The sequence below is a fragment of the Cylas formicarius genome, unplaced genomic scaffold (genome assembly GCF_029955315.1).
Source record: "Cylas formicarius isolate icCylForm1 unplaced genomic scaffold, icCylForm1.1 PGA_scaffold_9__14_contigs__length_23061073, whole genome shotgun sequence".
Classification (NCBI taxonomy): domain Eukaryota; kingdom Metazoa; phylum Arthropoda; class Insecta; order Coleoptera; family Brentidae; genus Cylas; species Cylas formicarius.
This window is the reverse complement of record NW_026844365.1, coordinates 10864517-10883241: the sequence shown is the minus strand read 5'-3', so window position 1 is coordinate 10883241 and position 18725 is coordinate 10864517. Positions and strand designations below refer to the sequence as shown.

At 39.3% G+C, this 18725-nt stretch overlaps 5 protein-coding genes across 6 annotated transcripts; 1 reads left to right on the top strand and 4 right to left on the bottom strand.

Annotated features, from left to right (window-relative positions):
• Positions 1-954: 954 nt before the first annotated feature.
• On the bottom strand, positions 955-4100 carry LOC132707464 (juvenile hormone epoxide hydrolase 2-like). 2 transcript variants are annotated; one of them, XM_060679330.1, is made up of 6 exons: positions 3789-4100; positions 2758-2967; positions 2161-2650; positions 1871-2113; positions 1582-1816; positions 955-1464 (listed from the first exon to the last, which is right to left on the bottom strand). In XM_060679330.1, the coding sequence occupies exons 1-6, from the start codon at positions 3846-3848 to the stop codon at positions 1263-1265; spliced, it is 1440 nt and encodes a 479-aa protein (XP_060535313.1). In that variant the 5' UTR covers positions 3849-4100; the 3' UTR covers positions 955-1262. The 2 variants fall into 2 exon arrangements, with proteins under 2 accessions (XP_060535313.1, XP_060535314.1); XM_060679331.1 differs by lacking the exon at positions 3789-4100 and adding an exon at positions 3071-3373.
• A 765-nt stretch (positions 4101-4865) lies between these two features.
• Positions 4866-10531, bottom strand: LOC132707466 (juvenile hormone epoxide hydrolase 1-like). Its single transcript, XM_060679332.1, has 5 exons — positions 10331-10531; positions 7905-8238; positions 7446-7856; positions 7156-7390; positions 4866-5144 (listed from the first exon to the last, which is right to left on the bottom strand). The coding sequence occupies exons 1-5, from the start codon at positions 10505-10507 to the stop codon at positions 4922-4924; spliced, it is 1380 nt and encodes a 459-aa protein (XP_060535315.1). The 5' UTR covers positions 10508-10531; the 3' UTR covers positions 4866-4921.
• Positions 10532-12657: 2126 nt separating this feature from the next.
• On the bottom strand, positions 12658-14738 carry LOC132707408 (juvenile hormone epoxide hydrolase 1-like). Its single transcript, XM_060679254.1, has 5 exons — positions 14482-14738; positions 13721-14057; positions 13256-13666; positions 12968-13202; positions 12658-12917 (listed from the first exon to the last, which is right to left on the bottom strand). Exons 1-5 carry the CDS (start codon positions 14659-14661, stop codon positions 12704-12706), a joined length of 1377 nt encoding a protein of 458 aa, XP_060535237.1. The 5' UTR covers positions 14662-14738; the 3' UTR covers positions 12658-12703.
• A 576-nt stretch (positions 14739-15314) lies between these two features.
• On the bottom strand, positions 15315-17356 carry LOC132707345 (juvenile hormone epoxide hydrolase 1-like). Its single transcript, XM_060679159.1, has 3 exons — positions 16937-17356; positions 15914-16884; positions 15315-15545 (listed from the first exon to the last, which is right to left on the bottom strand). The coding sequence occupies exons 1-3, from the start codon at positions 17108-17110 to the stop codon at positions 15344-15346; spliced, it is 1347 nt and encodes a 448-aa protein (XP_060535142.1). The 5' UTR covers positions 17111-17356; the 3' UTR covers positions 15315-15343.
• A 34-nt stretch (positions 17357-17390) lies between these two features.
• On the top strand, positions 17391-18725 carry LOC132707347 (p21-activated protein kinase-interacting protein 1-like). Its single transcript, XM_060679164.1, has 2 exons — positions 17391-17592; positions 17649-18725. Exons 1-2 carry the CDS (start codon positions 17515-17517, stop codon positions 18723-18725), a joined length of 1155 nt encoding a protein of 384 aa, XP_060535147.1. The 5' UTR covers positions 17391-17514.

Sequence of the window (18725 nt, the reverse complement as noted above, 5' to 3'; positions counted from 1 at the left end):
TCGAAAAAGTAAGGACCCCACACGCCGAACTCCGAGATTGCACACCAGACGATGACTTTTGGACTGTGAAGAGGCCACTCATGAAGTTCCTGTGCAGTATTTTCTGACCAATAACGGAAATTTTGCTCATTTACGGTACCCGAGAGGTGAAAGTGAGCTTCATCGCTAGACATGAACACAGCGCCTCTGGGAATGTTTTGAAGAATATCCCGGCATAAATTTGCACGGGTTTCAAAATCTCTTCCGGTTAATTCCTGCACTACCATCATTTTGTACGGATGCATTTGTAGTGAGTTGCGTAAAATTCTTCGAACACTTCTATGGGCAATTCCCAAAGCAGCTGCATGCTTACGAGCTGAACGCCTTGGAGTCTGTTGTACGGAAACTCTTACTGCATTCACATTTTCCGGTGTTCTTACTGTCCTTGGCCGACCAGTAGATTTTCGGTTAAGCGCGGAACCTTTTTCCCTGAAGTGTAAAACGCACCGACAAATTGTTCTTCCATTCGAAACCGCGCCATGCCGACTAACATCAAACTGATTTCCCATTTCTAATAAACTCCACACTAAGCCATGTCGATAACTGAAAAATACACCGAGTGCATACACAGTGTTGTCGGTTTTACAAATCGAACAACCACCATTTGAAATCCTGCCTACCTTTTTGCCTCACCCTGCAATTGTGTCTTTTCTGAATGTTTTGTTTATAAACAAGACGAAATCGAAAAGTTGCATTTATAAGATTTTTTCAAATTGTATTCATAAGGTCAGAATAGTTGTGCTTATAATGAAATTTTGTTCTGAAGGTACTTACAAAGAAGTTATAATTTGAGTTATAGTTATAATTGAAGAGGTTGTTAGTTAATAAGCAAAAGGTAATTTGAAAAATTACATTTATAGGTAAAATCTTATTTTAGGAAATCAAAAAACCGCAATATGTTTATAATGAAGTTTATTAAGAAAAGTATTTAAAAGCGGTTTTTATCAAAAAACTTTAATTACAAAAATTGTATTCATACAAAATGTTGTAATCCCAAAATTGGGTAGGTTGTAACGCAAACAAACACAGCAAATATCTCAACTTTTACGGATATCAAAACGGATTGTTTATTTATACACGTGAATTAACACTTCAGGCAACGTTGAAAACGAACAAAGTCTTATCTCGATTTAACTTAAGTACATTTAAAACCTAAAACCTACAAGAAGCGGTGCGTCGACAAGACTGATTAAAAACAATTACAAAAATATCACAATGTACAACTACCGCGAACGGGCCTTGCGCACGAACTGGCAGATGTCTTCCGCCAACACGGCAGGCCGCTCCATCGCGGCAAAATGGCCGCCCTCGTCGTGATCTGTCAAATGTATCAACTGTTTGTGCTTGTCCTGCAGGATATATCTGGGAGTCAGCAGAATTTCGTTGGGGAAGCGCGCGCAGCCGCTTGGTACTTTGATTGGAACTCTGCAAAATCGCACTAACGTCAATACAACGACACATGAAATCACGTCGTATGCGCTACTTGTTTTGAAAACAAGAGTTATTAACGAATGCTTTATTATGGCGAACAGCAAAACTTACTTTTCCATTGTCAATTCCAGTCTAATGTTGGTGAAGAGTTCCGAGTATATCCGCATGCTGCTCGTGATGGATTTGCTGATCCAATAGATCATGATGTTGTCCAATAATTGGTTCATGGTGAACATTCGAGTTAGGCCGCCGTCTTCGAGGTCTCTGAAGGCGGGATTGGTGAGGGTGGAGAACTTTTCCAGAATGTATGCTGCTAATCCCATGGGACTATCTCTAAGAGCCACACCTACAAAATATAAGATCTACATTTATGTTAGACGCTGACCGGAACTGGTCTTACCGACGGTATCCGGCTTGGTGGCTTGCAAATAAAAATATCCCGCCTCTTCCATCAAAAACGGCCATGAGTTGGAGGTGCCGTTGCAGATTCGTCTCTCCGAAGAAGTATAAACCAAACCAGGGATGATCCGGCCCAGGCAAAGCTTGAACGCGCTTAAAACGGTGTTGACGAAACAAAAATTAGAATGGACTCCTAGAACACTGCGGGGATACAGACTGGCCATCCTTTGAACTACGACGCCACCTAGGATTGCACGTAAGAGGTGTTTTTTTACGGTGATGGCAACTTACCCCAATCACCGCCGTGGGCGTAGAATTGCGCGATATTCAACGCGTCCATTAGGTTTTTGAAAATAACTGCAATATGAGTGGCTGAAAGTCCAGGCGTGGAAGGACCGTCGGAAAACCCGAGTCCGGGCAGGGAGGGTATGACCAATTCGAATGCGAACCTTCTGCCCGGTTGTTGAGTGGTTAAGATCGGTACCATGTCGTAAAACTCCCTCACAGAACCGGCCCATCCGTGTACCATCAGAAGTGGGATCGCTTTCTTCGTTCGCGGTCGCACGTGGAGAAAGTGAATGTTTAACCCTTGAATGTTTACTTTGTACTGAGGATATTGGTTAAGGAATGTCTCTCTCTCGCGCCAACGATATTGGTGGCGCCAGTATTGGAGGACAGATTCCAAGACGGTAGAGTGGACGCCGTAGTGTTGTCCTACGCCAGTCATACTGGGGTGGAATGGAGCCGTACGCTGGAGGCGAGCCTTGAGATCTTGAAGCTCCTGATTGGTTGCGAGAGAAAGACTCAATGATTGACACAAAATTAAAAAAGTTTTGCAAGTGTGTTGTTGTTTGTGTGCATGATAAAGAAAGAAGAAGACATACTCACGTCATCTGAAACATTGATTCTGAATCTTCTGATGAGTGGGCGAGCTAGGGGTGTTTCTGGAGCCGTACCAGCGCCCCACCATAACGACGGGATCGTGGGTACTTTGGGGACCTTCTTGAGCCGGTGGTATAGGTACCCGATAAGAGCCAAAACAACGCCTGGTAAACATGTAAACACGTAGCACATTGCCGTGTAAGAAAATCCAGTGTGCTAGAATTAGTAGATAAGTACACTTAACGCTGTCCATTAGAAATACTTTCTTGTTCTATACAGATATACAGATACTTTATATAAATACAATCATAGTTTTTACCTCATTCTCGATGTCCAATTCAGTTGGTACCGTGGCCATTTGAGAAGGCAACTGCCCAATGGTAGATTTAGAGAAAAAACAGATAACAACTTTTACTAACAAAATGCATTCGACATGCAACAGACTGGCACATTTACACGAATAGCTTTATACGCGAACGTTTTGATGCATCCCAAAAAAAAGTGTTCATGTTTTGCATCGTTTTTTCATCTCTCACATACTCTGCATTCCATTCCAGGTAAAGTTTCTATTAACGGTGTAAAAAATTTAACCGTGAATTGGTTATTATAAAAAAGAAATCCAAATAAACAGTCTAAAAATAGCATAAGGCATATGAATACATTGTGGATTAATATTTTCCGACTGAAATTCCGTTCCGTTCAAAATGATTTTTATTTATGATGATTATGATTTATTATTTATTTTCGAATCATTTATAAATGAAATACATAAATCTAATAATAAAAACTAGTGGGAGACTGAAAATAATCAGCGTTTAATAAAAAACATGCCGTCGATGGACAAAAAAAAATTGGATTGATGAAGATGAAATTGACCTCTTATGGTGAATAATTACGATTTTGTGAAGGAAAATTATCAAGGGTAACGGAAACTATAATATGTGAACTTCTGAAAATTCGCTTCATATAAGTGGAAAAACGTGGATATTTACTTATTTAACCATAAGGGAACAAAAATGTTCGTTTCCAATACTTACAATTACGTATTCCAAACGAGGCTGCTGCTTGCATTCAGCTTCAGCCTGTTGATTTACCATTCAGGCACCAGGCGCGCTTGGATGACTGCGCGAGACCAACTCATTTTTATGTTCATTTTTTATAAATACATCTATCGTTCGGGCTTTTAATTTTCGCGCGATACCATTACCAATCCCGCGTAATCCACCGGCTCCGATTATTTTAAAAGCCTTAATGTGCAGCTCCGGCAAAAATACAACGGCAAGGTGGCCGTTTTTCGATTTTATTTATGTACCGAGACGCGTGGATCTCCATAAATTTTCATATCGGCCAGACGATCTTCGAAAACACGCGTGATCCCGCTTTTGTGGTCTGTGACGCGTTTTCACAGGTTGCCGCGTTAAGAAGGCGTTTTTAGAAACAATCTGTCTGTACCCACCGAATATAGAAATATATCCAGCATGTTAGGAAAATGCCTTTCATTTTTAAAAATTTTCATTAAAATACGATAAATTTAACACAAGCAATTTTAGTTTATGTTAGTCGCGTGTTTATAATGTTTTCTACTCCCGTCTGTAAAATACCGAATTACCCATCGATCTACCGTGCGGCAAGCGTCACTTTACCACGTCAGTTTCGTTTCCCATGAATGCGAGCCACTTCGGACATTTCCGGGATTTTACCGCACGGATTTGGGAGCAATCGAATATTTTCGGAGATGTGAGTGAATGCATTCGTGTTGTTTTGCGAAAATGTACCCAAAAACTAACGGTAGTAGAAAAAGTATAGTATGCAACACGTTCGATAAACTTCTTAACTCACTCGTTTATTAAAAACGCGCTCTGTTCGTGTCAAATAAATTCGGGAGTCAAATGGCGATTACCGCACTTGTTGCATAATATACCATTCTGACATCCTGTATTGGAGGGTTCTTCAACTTTCTAGCTGGTGATGTTTGACTAAAAAATTTGAAAATCAGCTTAAACAGCTTATTGGCGTTTCTTGCCAAGGCCCATTTGCCAAAAAGTTTAGTTAGAGTTTAGTAATTGTACCAAAGTTTGTTGAGGGAGTGGCATTTTAGTCAATACCATTACTAATTCTTATTTTCTTATTCTTTATTGTATTGTACAACGAATCAGTCTTATCCACGATGTCACAGCTCCTGTTTTCCAATCTTTAACCGTTCGACCTTGTCCACGAACTGGTAAATGTCTTCTGCTAGGATCGAGGGTATTTCGAAAGCAGCAAAGTGACCCCCGTCTTCGTAGTCGGTCAGGTGGACGAGGTTGGGGAACCTTCCTCCCATAGCCTTCCTCGGGGGGTACAGCAGCTCGTACGCGAATCTAGCGCATCCGGTTGGTACCTTGATGGGAATCCTGCGAAAGCAAGAAAACATAGAACCTCATATAATGTACCAAATTGAAGAATATCCTTATGTATTTCGACTAACTTTATTCGGTCACACCAATTGGGCATTTTTTTAACATTTTTTTGACTGAGATCAATTTACAATGTGGAAATAAATCAATTTATAACAATAGCTAGGGTTAATTTTGAAACGAAACTTCCAGAGGCTACTGTAACACTATTTACAAAGCTTCTGGATTCCTCCTGCGATGCTAAAAGCTAACAGGATGATTGGCAAACCGACAGCAAGTTCGATTCAACAACAACCGACGCAGGATGAATTCAAAAGTTTTCTAAATAGTAGTGGCGAAAGTTTTAAATTTATTATTTCTAAACAACAACGATAAACGTATCGTTTTCTTTTAGTTTCTATAAAAAAATCATTTAATGTATCCGAAGGCGAGTGATACCTCACAGAATTAGAAGAATGCTATGGCTACTAGATGTCCTTGCCTTGCCTTTCGAATAATACACGTACTTATGAAAACAAAATAAATAAAAACTAAAAGTTCAGATTTTCACGAAATTCACATGACAATGACAATTGTTTCGACAATATCGTGACTTTATCAAATGTAATATTTACAAACTGCTTGCTACTATATATACCAAAAAATGACAATGACACCTTAATTAATGTTGTGAGAATTTAAGTTTAATAATGGAGAGGTATTTAAATCTAATTGAATTGAATGTCGTATTCTGTTAATCTCCATGGGTTCCAATAAATTTAATTTTCTACTTTTTTTGTGTTAAAGTGTGTAGCATAATTAGAATTTAGACTTGTTTTTTGAAACGCTCTTTTATGTTCGTTAATGCGTTTCTTGAAGGATCGACCTGTTTGTCCAACCATTTCAACCTTTAGGCACCGATTTTGGAGATTTTAGACACTTCGTTTAATTGTTTTTTTTTTAATTTTCCTATTGTGTCGTTAGATCTGAAAGCTATTTTTAAACCATATTTTGACAACTGTTTTTCACTGGGTTCTGCTGTGTATGTAATTGTTTTCTGTATTAGGTGGTGGTGGTGATTTGAGCTGTTATGTATGACTGCGTCCGTGTGTGAAGCAAAACAAATTAAAATTTTCGATTTACCGTAAACCTTCACACACGGACACAGTCATACATAACAGCTCAAATCACTTTTATACACACAGAATGGCTGCATTTCACTCTTATATACAGACTTCTTAATACTTAATATCATTAAACAAATTGTACTGACAACGGCTACAATCTGTCCATTATCGATAAAATTGTAAATAAAAAACAAATCCAGACAACATTAAACTCTATTAATCCGAAACCTAATAATACATAACACGAACAATTTAAAACAATTACATATATAAGAGAACCCAGTGAAAGTTTCACATTAGTCCAAATGTGGTTTAAAATTAGCTTTCAGAACTAACAACACAATAGGAAAATTCAAAAAAAAAAACAATAAAACGAAATGTCCAAAATCTCAAAAATCAGGTGCCTACAGGTTGAAATGCAGATCATGTCCTAACATTTATATTGGACAAACAAGTAGATCCTTTAGCTCCTTCAAGAAACGTATTAACGAACATAAAAAAGCGTTTAAAAACAAGTCTAAAATCTGATTATTCTACACACTTAAACACAAAAAAGTAGAAAATTTAATTTATTGGAAGCCATGGAGATTAACAAAATGAGACATTCACATGTATTGCTTAACGATCAATTAGGTTTAAATACCCCTGCATTATTAAACTTAAATTCTCACAACATTAATTAATTAATTTAATTAATTTTTCGGTATATATATTAGCAGGTACTTTGTAAATATTACATTTGATAAAGACACGGTATATATATATATATATATATATATATATATATATATATATATATATATATATATATATATATATATATAGGGATTTTCATCAAGTACTTACGAATTTAACATCAAGTAATATGGAAGTAATCTTAACCCTCTTATAGTAAGACTTACTCGTCGATCTGCAGGGCCGTATTGTTGGACGCAAAATTTTCCGCGTACAACCTAGCCGATGTGGTAATGGACTTTGTGACCCAGTAGATCATAACATTGTCTAGCAACTGATCCAAGGTGAATTTTCTTGTAAGGCCGCCGTCTGGCAAGTTCTTCCACGTCGGGTTCGTCCAGGTAATGAATTTTTCGAGGATATAGGCTGCTAAACCGGCGGGACTCTCTCTTAGACCCACACCTGGAGGCACGAATTAACTCAGAAGCCATTTCCACTAGCTGGAGCGCACACTCACCTACGGTGTCTGGTTTGGTTGCCTGTATATGCAAGTAACCACTTTCTTCGATCATAAACCTAATGGTTTTGGAATAAGGGGAATTTTTAAACTTTTCCGCTTCGTTTTCGAATACGAGCGACGGGAAGTACGACCCCAACGCCAAAATAAAGTGATATCTAGGGCTGTTCACGAAGCACGTGTTTCCGTGGACGCCGATCACGTTGTCGGGATATAATGCCGCCAAGTTTTGCGTCACCAAAGACCCCCAATCGCCTCCTTGCAGATAGTATTTGTCGAAATTGAGACGCTCCATGAGTCTCTTGAAAATATGAGCCATCTGAGCTGTTGCCAAGCCCGGCCTTGCCGCGCCATCGGAAAATCCGTAACCAGGCAAAGAGGGGATGACCAATTCAAACACGTAGTTCCTACCTGAGGTAAAACGTCATCTAAGGGTATCGGCGTAGGGGTAGATCTCACCTGGTTGAGGTTCGGTTAGAAGCGGAATAATCTCGTAGAATTCCCTGATCGATCCGGGCCAGCCGTGGACCATCAGCATCGGCAATACTTTCAACCCTTTCGCGTTTCGGGGTTTGACGTGGATAAAATGTATGTTGAGCCCCTGGATTTTCGTTTGGTATTGGGGGTATTGATTAAGGAACTCCTCGCGCTTAGGCCAGTCGTACTTCGATTTCCAATAGTCGACCACGGTTTGCAGGAGTTTGGCGTTGATGCCGTAGTTTTGGTTCGCGCCCTCCAGCGGGGTCTGGAAGGGTGGCGAAATCTCCAACCTATGGCGGAGGTCTTTTATCACCTGTAACAATCGTGAAAAAAAACCTTATCGTTTATGGTGAGTGTTTTCGGTAATCGCTTAACCTTGGGAAATACTTAAAACATTACTACTTATTTCTCCGCGTTAGGATGATGATGCGGATTTATTTTATATCGCGACTACATTCCCGTATATTAACCATAGACGTCCCAACATTTCTCAATAAAAGTCAGTGCCAGTAAAAGCTATGACTGCTCAGCAATTATGGGTGTGCTGGGTGTAATATCGCCGCAGACGCAAAATAATCAAAGCTTAGTGTAGTCTTTATGAAATAAATACTACTTGTTACTTTCGAAAATCGATGAAATCTAATTTTTCCAAAGTATCTACGCTCGTATAAAAATTTTATATCTCGGTAACGGTAGGTCCTATGGGATCGCCGTTGGTACAGAAATGATCACCGTCGAAAAAATTTTTTTTGTCTGTCCGTTCTCCGTTCTCGTTAGTTTTTTTCTGAATAACTTTGGAACCTTTGGAGCTACAAAATTAAAATTTGCCTCCTTTTGAATCCTCCACGAGGCACATAAGCTTATAAGAAATGACCCTGATCCAACGCCGGTATCCATCTTTTTTTCGCGATTTTCGACTGTTTTTTAGACATGGCTATGAAGCACGATAAGTGTCTGAAATTTGAAGCAATCGACTTGGCCCCGTAACAGAACCTATTGAAAATGACTGACTGAAAGATTGAAGAAATGATTCAGATCTCCCTTTCTTTTATATTGCAATATACCCCACATAGACAGCAAAAACTTTTGCATTTAAGGTTTTTACCTATTGTATAGGGTGTTCCCGATATTCCGTGCTAAATTGAGAAATGTGTTTTGTCCTAAATTTGCAGATAATAGCTTCAAATTTAGTAGTAAAAGCCCCTGTCGACATTTAAACGGTAGAAATTGGGTGAAATCAAATTTTACCAAGTATTTTTTAATAATTTTTGAAATTTTTTTTTGGTAATTTTAGCTTCCAGAAAAATATGTTTTCCGCCATAGTCATTCACCCGATCGGCAAAATTCTTAAACCTAGAAACGCGGAAGATCCAGTGCAATAACATTTAATTCAGGCATTTTTTCGATTATGTACAGGGTTTTCAAATTATAGGCAAAAATCTATAAGACATAGAAAATTGTTCTTTTACAGAGTAAATTATTAACCTCAAATCAAAAATCGTAAAAAATATGGCTAATGGGTTGAAACAGTGTCATAGGCCGCATCAAGAGCTACAATTTTTGTATTTGCGGTTTTCGTCTATCACATACGCTGCTTAGGATATTTGAAAAAATCCATATTGAAATCGCTATTTCGGGGGCTGTCAAGACGCGATGATTATTATGGCGCACAACATGGTTTCAGAAAAATATTATTTTCTCGAAAACCATTTACCATTTTCAAAAAATTCTTGGACCAGGAAACGTGGAATATCCAGGGCTATAACCTCTACTTCGAACATTGTTTGAATCATATACAGGGTGTGTCGTTTATGGGCAAAAAATCTAAAATATCCTAAAAATTTCCGTTTTTGTGGGTAAATTATTGGCGATAAAGGAAAACCGTTAAAGATGGGATAATTTTATTTGAACATTATCGTAAACTGTGTCGAGAGAGAGTTTCAGGTTTCGTCAGTTATACAGGGCGCGAGATATTTCAAAAAATATCATTCGACAAAGCTATTATTTGTGCAAATTTGTACCGATTTACCGATGTTTGCTGTAACGAGATGTGAAGGTCACTTTATACAGGGTGCATGCACAATTAAATTACATCGATCACATCGAGCACGATAGAAAAACTAGCGACGATTTTTCGAAAGCAATCTTGGTTTTAATACATTTAATTGTTGTGCTGTCACATTCAAAGCTTTTTAATGGACCTATGCCTAATTTTATCCTTTCGCGAGCCTGTAAAAATAATATAAAACTAATAGTGTTTATAATATGGGAACACAATGTTGAGTCGCCGATAAAGGACGCCCCATCGTTCTATGCGAATGACATGACGTCAAGGTGAAAAAAGTGTGCCGACGGCATTAAGGAACCAACCAGCGGTAATCATTAATGATTAACAAACAATTTACCTCGATTGGTACGTTTATTTTGAACGGCTTCACGGCGATATCCTCTTTCGTCGGTTTGCCCGGACCCCACCACGTATCCTCCAGGTGTGGCACAGGCGGTACCTTACTAATTTTGAAGTAAAGATAAGCGGAAGTCAAAAGCACCGCGCCAAGCGCGCCTTTCGCAAGCAAACCCATGTGCGATGCAACTTTAACGAGATATTGTTTACAACTATTAATCGGCAGAGCGTGCTTTTATAAATATATTTTGTGGAACTGACGCCATAGGCGGAGGATGCGAAAAATAGTCATTTATACTCGAGTTTTGAGTTAATGTCGGACTAGATGCACAACGCAGTACAAATTTACAAAGCATATTTATTTTTAACAACGGAGGTAAAAATTTTGCAAAATCTACCTCGCATTGTAGATATAGATAGGTAGACAAATAGGGTTCCATTGTTATCGAGGCCACAAGTAAAACAAACTGCTGCTCTCTTCATTTATTCGTCAATTACTTGAAGCAATAGATAAATGGCGAGTGTTGCAGGTGCTTGTGAGTTTAAATTTAAATTAAATTATTGCCATTCCACTCAGTCGATTTGAGCGGGTAGATACCTTTTTATCAGAACTTGCATGGCCATGGCTTTTGTAGTATTTAGTTTGACATCATGCCAAGTGATCCCATCTGCTACGTGGTTCAGGGATGTTTGAGATTTATTTCTAAAGTTTTGTTTGGTTTTTGTTCTTTGCATTTCTTGAATTTTGATTTTCGCACCGTCATATACTGTGTGCGAACAAGTCTGGCGATCTAACTTTTTAAAAAGATCATGCTAAGTCGTGCTGTCAAACTGTAATTCTAACATCGGACAATTATATAAACAAACAAGTTGCCGGTACTAGTGGATACGTACATATATTTAATTGGAGAGTTAACCCAACAAACTAATACGTTTTTTCCCATTTATATTCGGAAATAGTATAGTATGCAAGTGCGGTAAACGGCATTTGACATTTTCGCAAAACAACACGAATACATTCACTGACATGACCGTCAGAATTGACAAACGTCAAAATTCAAAGCGTGAGAAATATCTCCGAAAACATCCGATTGCTCCAAGCCCGTGTGGTAAAATCCCGGAAATGTCCGAAGTGGCTCGGATTCGTGGGAAACGAAACTGACGTGTAAAGTGAGGCTTCCCGCACGCGGGAGTAGAAAAAAGATTGGACGCCGCCGTCACTGGTTGCTTAATGCACCAATCATATGAGATACTCAGTGGGCGTGAGTTAAATAAATACTCGAATGGTGAATAAAGGAAACAACATATAGGGCGATTAAAAAAAAGGTTTCTTTTGGTGTTGGGCCAGCAAAGTGCAAGAAATATAAGCAATCGTGTTCGGGTTAGTTAAATTTTGGTGTTTTTCGTGGCATACTACTAAGGCAGCGAGCAGATGACAAATTTTGAAAAATTAAAGGAAATTTTCTCATTTTCGTCAATTTCTTAGTTTAAATTTTACATAATAAATTGTAAAAGTTTTAGTTCTGTTGAAAGCAGCCTTTTCAACTTTCAGTAGAAGCAAAACAAATATATATATATATATATATATATATATATATATATATATATATATATATATATATATATATATATATATATATATATATATATATATATATATATATATATATATATATATATATATATATATATATATTCATTACATTTCCTAGTGTTTGTTCGGTTGAGTGAAAATAAGCTTCATATCTACGCTATTAAAACACCGTAAAAACAGTAGCGTACTATAGTTTTCTGCAATAGCAGGGTTAACTTCGAAGTTTAGATTAGTTAACAAAAAAGGTGTTTGTTTGGAATGAAAAAACAAAAAAAATTAAATTAATTACTGAGATTTCATTGGAATAAAATCTTCCACCGTTGTCGTAGCAACGGTGGCGTACTACGGTCTTAGAAAACGAATAAGTATTCCAAAAATCTTGCCTCTATTTGGAAATAAATTCAATTTACCTAAATCATCAATAAATTTCATGCGGTAAGCCAACTAAAGCTACAACCACATATTATTGATTTCGTTACTCTCGTTGTTATTGATTCGTTTATTGTTTATTACTTTTGTTTGTTATTTTTAATAATTTTTACAGTCCCATATCTAAATTCTCATCATCAATGTTTTTTCCGAGACACCTTTTATGCCGGACTCCTGAAAACGAGTTAATTTCAATGTTCTACTCCTTTTTCGATTTCCTCCATTTTTTTTACACAGCCACTAAGTCGACCCCACAACATCTCTATTTAGTCTCCACCCCCGATAACAAGAACCACAAAGGAATTTATACATTTTATTATGAAGAAAAATAAAATTAAAGACAAACTACAATCAACAAACTCTCAGCTTCCTAACCGTGTCGACAAATTTCAACAGATCCCTTGCGAAGAGTTCAGGTACCTCCAACGCGGGGTAGTGCCCTCCATCTGGTAAATCCGAAACGTGCACCAAATTGGCGTATTTACCTTCGTGAGCGGCTTTGGGCAACGGGTAAAACATTTCATTGGCGAACCTAGCTAAGCCGGTTGGTACTATCACCGGCACCCTACGACATGAAATGGTCAAGTTACGCCACTGGTTGGGCCACCCATTCACCTTTCCAGGTTAATTTTTCGCTCGTATTGCCCAAACCCGAAGGCGTATATCCTTATGGACGTCGTCATGCATCTGCTGACCCAATAAATCATGATGTTGTCGAGGAGCTGCGTCAATGAGTACTTCCTAGTGAGTCCGCCGTCTTCCATGTTTGCCCACTCGAGATTCGTCAGCGTAATGAATTTCTCCAGCAGGTAAGCCGCAGTGCCCACCGGACTATCCCTAAGGGCCACTCCTAAAGCCACCACCAGTCAGCTCCAAAGAGTACTAAATCAAGCACCTACTTACCAACAGTATCAGGCTTAGTCACGTGTAAGTGAAAATATCCGGTTTCCCGGTAGAATCGCTGGTTCGTTTTGGAGAGTGGGTATATCCGCTTGTACTCCCATTTCGATATGCCCATCAGCGATGGCAATACGCTACCCACGAGCAATTTCAACTTGCCTAACGGGGTGGCTACTACCGGCATTGCGTTGTGAAAACCTAAGACCTGCTGGGGAAACATGGTGGCCATATCTTGAGTGACGGCAGCTCCCCAATCGGTACCGTGAATGTAGTACCTGTCGATGTTCAGGCGCTTCATTAAATTCTTGAAAATCGTCGCTATATGAGCGGTGTTTAGGTTGGGCTTGGCCGGGCCTTCGGAAAAGGCGAATCCAGGAATCGAAGGGATGACCAAATCCAACACAAAATTGTTGCCTGCAAGAAAGTACGCGATTGGACTTCTCCATGTGGTCGTATCAGGTCAAGTACCTTGCTGCGGGTTGGTCAGTTTCGGTATGACCTCGTAGTACTCCCTGAACGAGCTGGTCCACCCATTGACCAGCAAGATCGGAACGATTTCCAGCCCGTCCGCATTTTCCGGCTTGATTCTCAGGAAATGCACCTTGAGGCCCTGAATACTGGTTTCATATTGGGGATACTGGTTGAGGAATTGCTCCCTGTCTCTCCAGCCAGGTAAGTACTCGTCCCTCCAGTGATCTACCACGGTTTTCAGCAAGTTGGTGTTTATACCGTACTTTTGGTCTTTTGTCAGTGGCGGTTCGAACGGGACGTGATTCGTGAGCCTGTGATGGAGATCTTCTATGACCTTGACAGAAATGAAACGAATAAGGTTTTGTAGGTAATAATAAAATGACTTAAAATAGAAAGCGATCTTTTGTGACAACATGTTTCGTGTTTCATATTAAGATTAAGAAAATTGTTAAAAACAATTTTCTGTCGTGAGTCGTAAAATACTGAGGTGTCATTCAAAATCTAGTAATATCATTTTTCACAACCTGTTAGATTGACCTTGATTTAGGCATTTTCCTTAAATGCTGTGTGTTATTATTTGTATCTCAAAGGTTTAGTCACATTCTTTCTCTGAAACGCTGATCTTTTCTCCCATGGAGAAAACATAACTTCCTGGTGTCTTCTAACATTTCTTTTAACTGCGCGTTTAAAAATATGCCATAACTAACCGTGAACCCATGGCCATGCCACAAATTTTAAGCCGCGAAAACCCACGCTACCTGATCGGAAACGTTGATCTTGAACTCCTTAATGGCTTCATCCTCTTCAAAAGGTTCTCCCTTGCCCCACCAGGGCTCGTCGATGGGGGGCAGCGGTTGACTCTTCACATACTTGGCGTAGAGGTAGTACGCGACGGAGACGATGCCCACCAGACCCGCGTAACACAACGCGCACGCCATCTTTAATATCGCGAAATTCGCATGAAGCCGAAAATTTATCTCGATACGTTCTCGGGTTGATGTTCAGTTATTTTTACACGCCGATTGTTTGTTTTACTTATCTCGTCTGGGTAGGTTTGAGAACCTGTTCGCGAATGTGCAGGTTCGGACTTGCATATTTTATTTTCGCACTCATATACAGGGTGTAATTTAATTAATTATTATAATATTTCAAGCATTAAAAGGTCTTATAAAAGTATCTCCGAAAATAAATGGAGTTTAAGATGTAGGGTGGAAAATTTTAAGAAAAAATCTCATTTATTAGAATTAATATCGAAATGAAAATTTGTCTGGTTTGGACACTATCCGTATTAGTTATTGGAGTAAAGAAGTATTCTTAACCGCCATACTTTCTTTACTATAAATTCCAAGCTCCAAATTTTCAATTTATGAATATTGTAGATCTACTACGTTCCGCCCGGCTGAAGTCAAATTTCGTTTTACTTTGAAACGCCCTATTGAGCTCTCCCAATTTAAAGTCTTCAATAGAAATTAGTAATTAGTTTTCTGATTTTGTTTCTATCATGTTCATATATTTCGATATGATACCATATTTTTTATTAATCTTGTCCGTATACAGGGTCGTGCAAAAGAAACACTGTCAAAATACTGAAGTGAATATATTTAACCCGAAAATTACGATTCATAGGGATCTGACCACCTCCACAAAGTCGAAAATATCTCTTGCCAACACGTCGGGCACTTCAAAAGCGGGAAAATGGCCGCCCACGTCGTACTCTCGGAAATGGACGACGTTGATGAACTTGTCCTCCAAGGCCGCTTTCGGAAAGAAGAAGAGCTCATTGAAGAACTTGGCGAAGCCCGTGGGCACTATAACCGGAACTCTGCGTGATAAAACCAATTAACGCTCAACCAGCCAAACCTCTATTATCCTTGCATAAACAACGCAAGACGTTAAAGTTCACTTCGCAAATGTTCGTCAGTTTTTGAGTTTGAGATGACACCCTCGATAAGTCTCTACTGTTTTTTGAATTGAATATAGAACCAACTGACCAACCAATGCTATATTTTGATGATATTATTTATAGATTGAAAAAAACATAATCTTATTTTCCGAATTCAACAGAAAAAATCATTGATCGCGTGATCCCGCACCAGGGCAAGGTCCAGATTTACTCATTAAATTACGTGGTGTCATAATAACACTCACAGATGCTGATTGTATCTACTTGGGTTTATTGCTTTTACTGACCTGTCCAAGTTGACCTGCGATTGGAACCGGAACGCGTACAACCTCATAGAGGTCGTTATGGTTCTCGTCACCCAGTAGATCATTATATTGTCGAGGAGGTGGTCCAAATCGAACCTTTGCAAGAATTCGGCGTGGTCGTTCCGTTTCTGCCACCTTATGTCGGTCCACGTGATAAACTTTTCCAAAATGTAAGCGGCCAAACCCACGGGACTGTCCCTCAAAGCCACTCCTATGGTATCGGGCTTAGTAAAATGCAGATGGGAATATCCTGTCTCCTGATACATCAGTTGTTTCACTTTCGACATGGGATAGATTTTTTTGCGCTCCCTTTCGGTAATGCCGACCAGCGAGGGATGGATCGACCCCAAAAATATCTTGAGCACGCCTATGGGCGCCCGACTCACTGGCATATTGCTGTGCAACCCCAACAGGTGTTCGGGGTACAACGTTGCCAAGTCCTGGGCGATTATCGCGCCCCAATCTCCACCCTGCACAAAGAATTTCGGGTGGTCCAAGCGAATCATGAGATTTTTGAAAATTGCCGCCATTTGCGTCGATTCCAAGCCGGGTTTCGACGGTGCCTCGGAGAAACCGTATCCGGGCAAAGATGGAATGACGAGTTCGAATACGAAACCTCGACCGGGTTGGGGTTTTGTGAGATAAGGAATGATTTCGTAAAATTCCCTGATAGATCCTGGCCAGCCGTGGAGGAGCAGCAGAGGCACGGTTGCCAAATCGGGCGGGTTTTCGGGCTTGATGTGGAGGAAGTGGACGTTTAGGCCTTGGATGCGGGTTTGGAACTGGGGATACTGGTTGAGAAACTTTTGCCTTTCCGACCAGTCGTATTTCGTTTTCCAGTAATCGACGACTTCGTTTAAAAATTTAGTGTTGACACCGAAGGAGTGGTCGTCGGTTAGGGGTGGTTCAAAAGGTAACACGCTGCTTAGTCTTTGGTTGAGGTCGGCGATAATCTAAACCAAAAGTATCGCTCTGTAAATATGAACGAGCTGGTTGGTTAGTTACCTCTCGCGGTATGTCGATTTTGAATGGTTTAATTGTTTCATCATGATCGTCCTCCCGTGGTCGCCACCATAGTTCCTCGATATCGGGAGCGTTCTGGGTTTTAAAGTGCTTTTTCCAGACATAAAAAACCAGGATAATCACAAGCAAAACAACGTAAAACATGATCGGCATCATATTCACCCAGCAACACCAACGCGGTATAATAGTTCGTTATCGGTTTAACATACTCATACAGACTGATAAATGGGTACTGAAATTCCGGCAAGCCTTTTACTTGCTGATAAAACTTTAAATCAGCGTTCGCATGTGCGGTCAGATAAGGTCATTAGGTAACAACGATCCTATTTTTAGCATTCAAGAGACACAGAAATAAATTTCAAGGTATTTTGTTTTAAATGTATTTGTACCTATTTACGTAGAACAATCCTTCGTTTTAAATGAATTACCTGTTATACACAAGCCAAATTAATGTTACCCATTGTCACTGAGTGAACTGAAGTAAAAGAGTTTTATAGAACTGACCTTAGTATTCTGTGCTTATAACCCTATTTAGATAATTTAAATATTATACACACGCAATGCCGAAAAGTGCAAGTTTCGAAATTATCGTCGGCACGTACGAGGAATACCTACTAGGATACGTATTTTCGGGTGAAGTAGGATATTATAATTACTGTGTAATTATGTTGTTTTTAACCTTACCGTTATTCAGGCCAAAACTTTGACGAACAGCTTCGCGTCGCACGATCACAGCGGTAGTGTGCGTTGCGTTTCGACCTATGATCATTATTTGGCATCCGGAGCATCGGACGACCGTATAATAATTTACGATATGAAGACCAGAAAAGAACATTGTATGCTAACTCATCATGATGCCTCCATATCTTGCGTTTGCTTTTCGAAAGATCATTCGCATGTAATATCGGCTAGCCAAGACGGTGTTTTAACTATAGTACGTGTGGGCAACTGGCAAGTCGAGAAAATATGGGACAAACCTCATAAAGGATGTGAGATTTTGGACATTGCCGTTCATTCTAGTGGTAAATTGGCATTTACTTTGGGTGCTGATCACACTTTGCACACTTGGAATTTAGTAAAAGGACGTTCTGCCTACATAATAAACTTAAATACCAAATGCAAGGACCCCAAGAGCATAGAAAAAATTGTGTTTGCTCCGGATGATAACCGATTTTTGCTCTATGGTGGAAGATACACGGAAATATGGTGCATCTCATTAGGCGGAGTCCTAAAAGTAATTGAACATGAGCAAAAAGTTACATGTAGCACTTGGGTAGACAATGATACCCTATTTGTGGGCTATGAAGATGGCAACATCGCCCGGATTGACATAAACAGCGAATCAAAAAAAATCAAAAAAGGGCATGAGTCGAGAGTTAAGGCTGCGAAATATTTTGAGGGTTTTGTGGTAAGCGCGTGCAGTGATGGCGAAATTAAAGTTTGGACGAGAAAATTGAAGGAAGTGAGCTCAGTGAAGACTGGTTGTCGTATTACTTGCCTTTGTGTTGCGGGGTTAATGTGCGAAATTAAAAAAGAAGAGGAAGAGTTAGTGTTGGCGGAAAAGGAGGAACTGCTTTTTAATAAAAAGAGTAAGGTTGTCATAGAAGTGGACGTGAGTGATGATGAGAAAGCACATGAAGAAATTGTGAAAAAAAGCAAAAGGAAGAAACGAAAACTTGATGTAATATCACAGACAGAAGAAACAAGCAGGAAAAGTAAGCGCAAAGGTAAGAAAAACAAAAAAAATGTAAACTTAAATAAAGAGGCATAA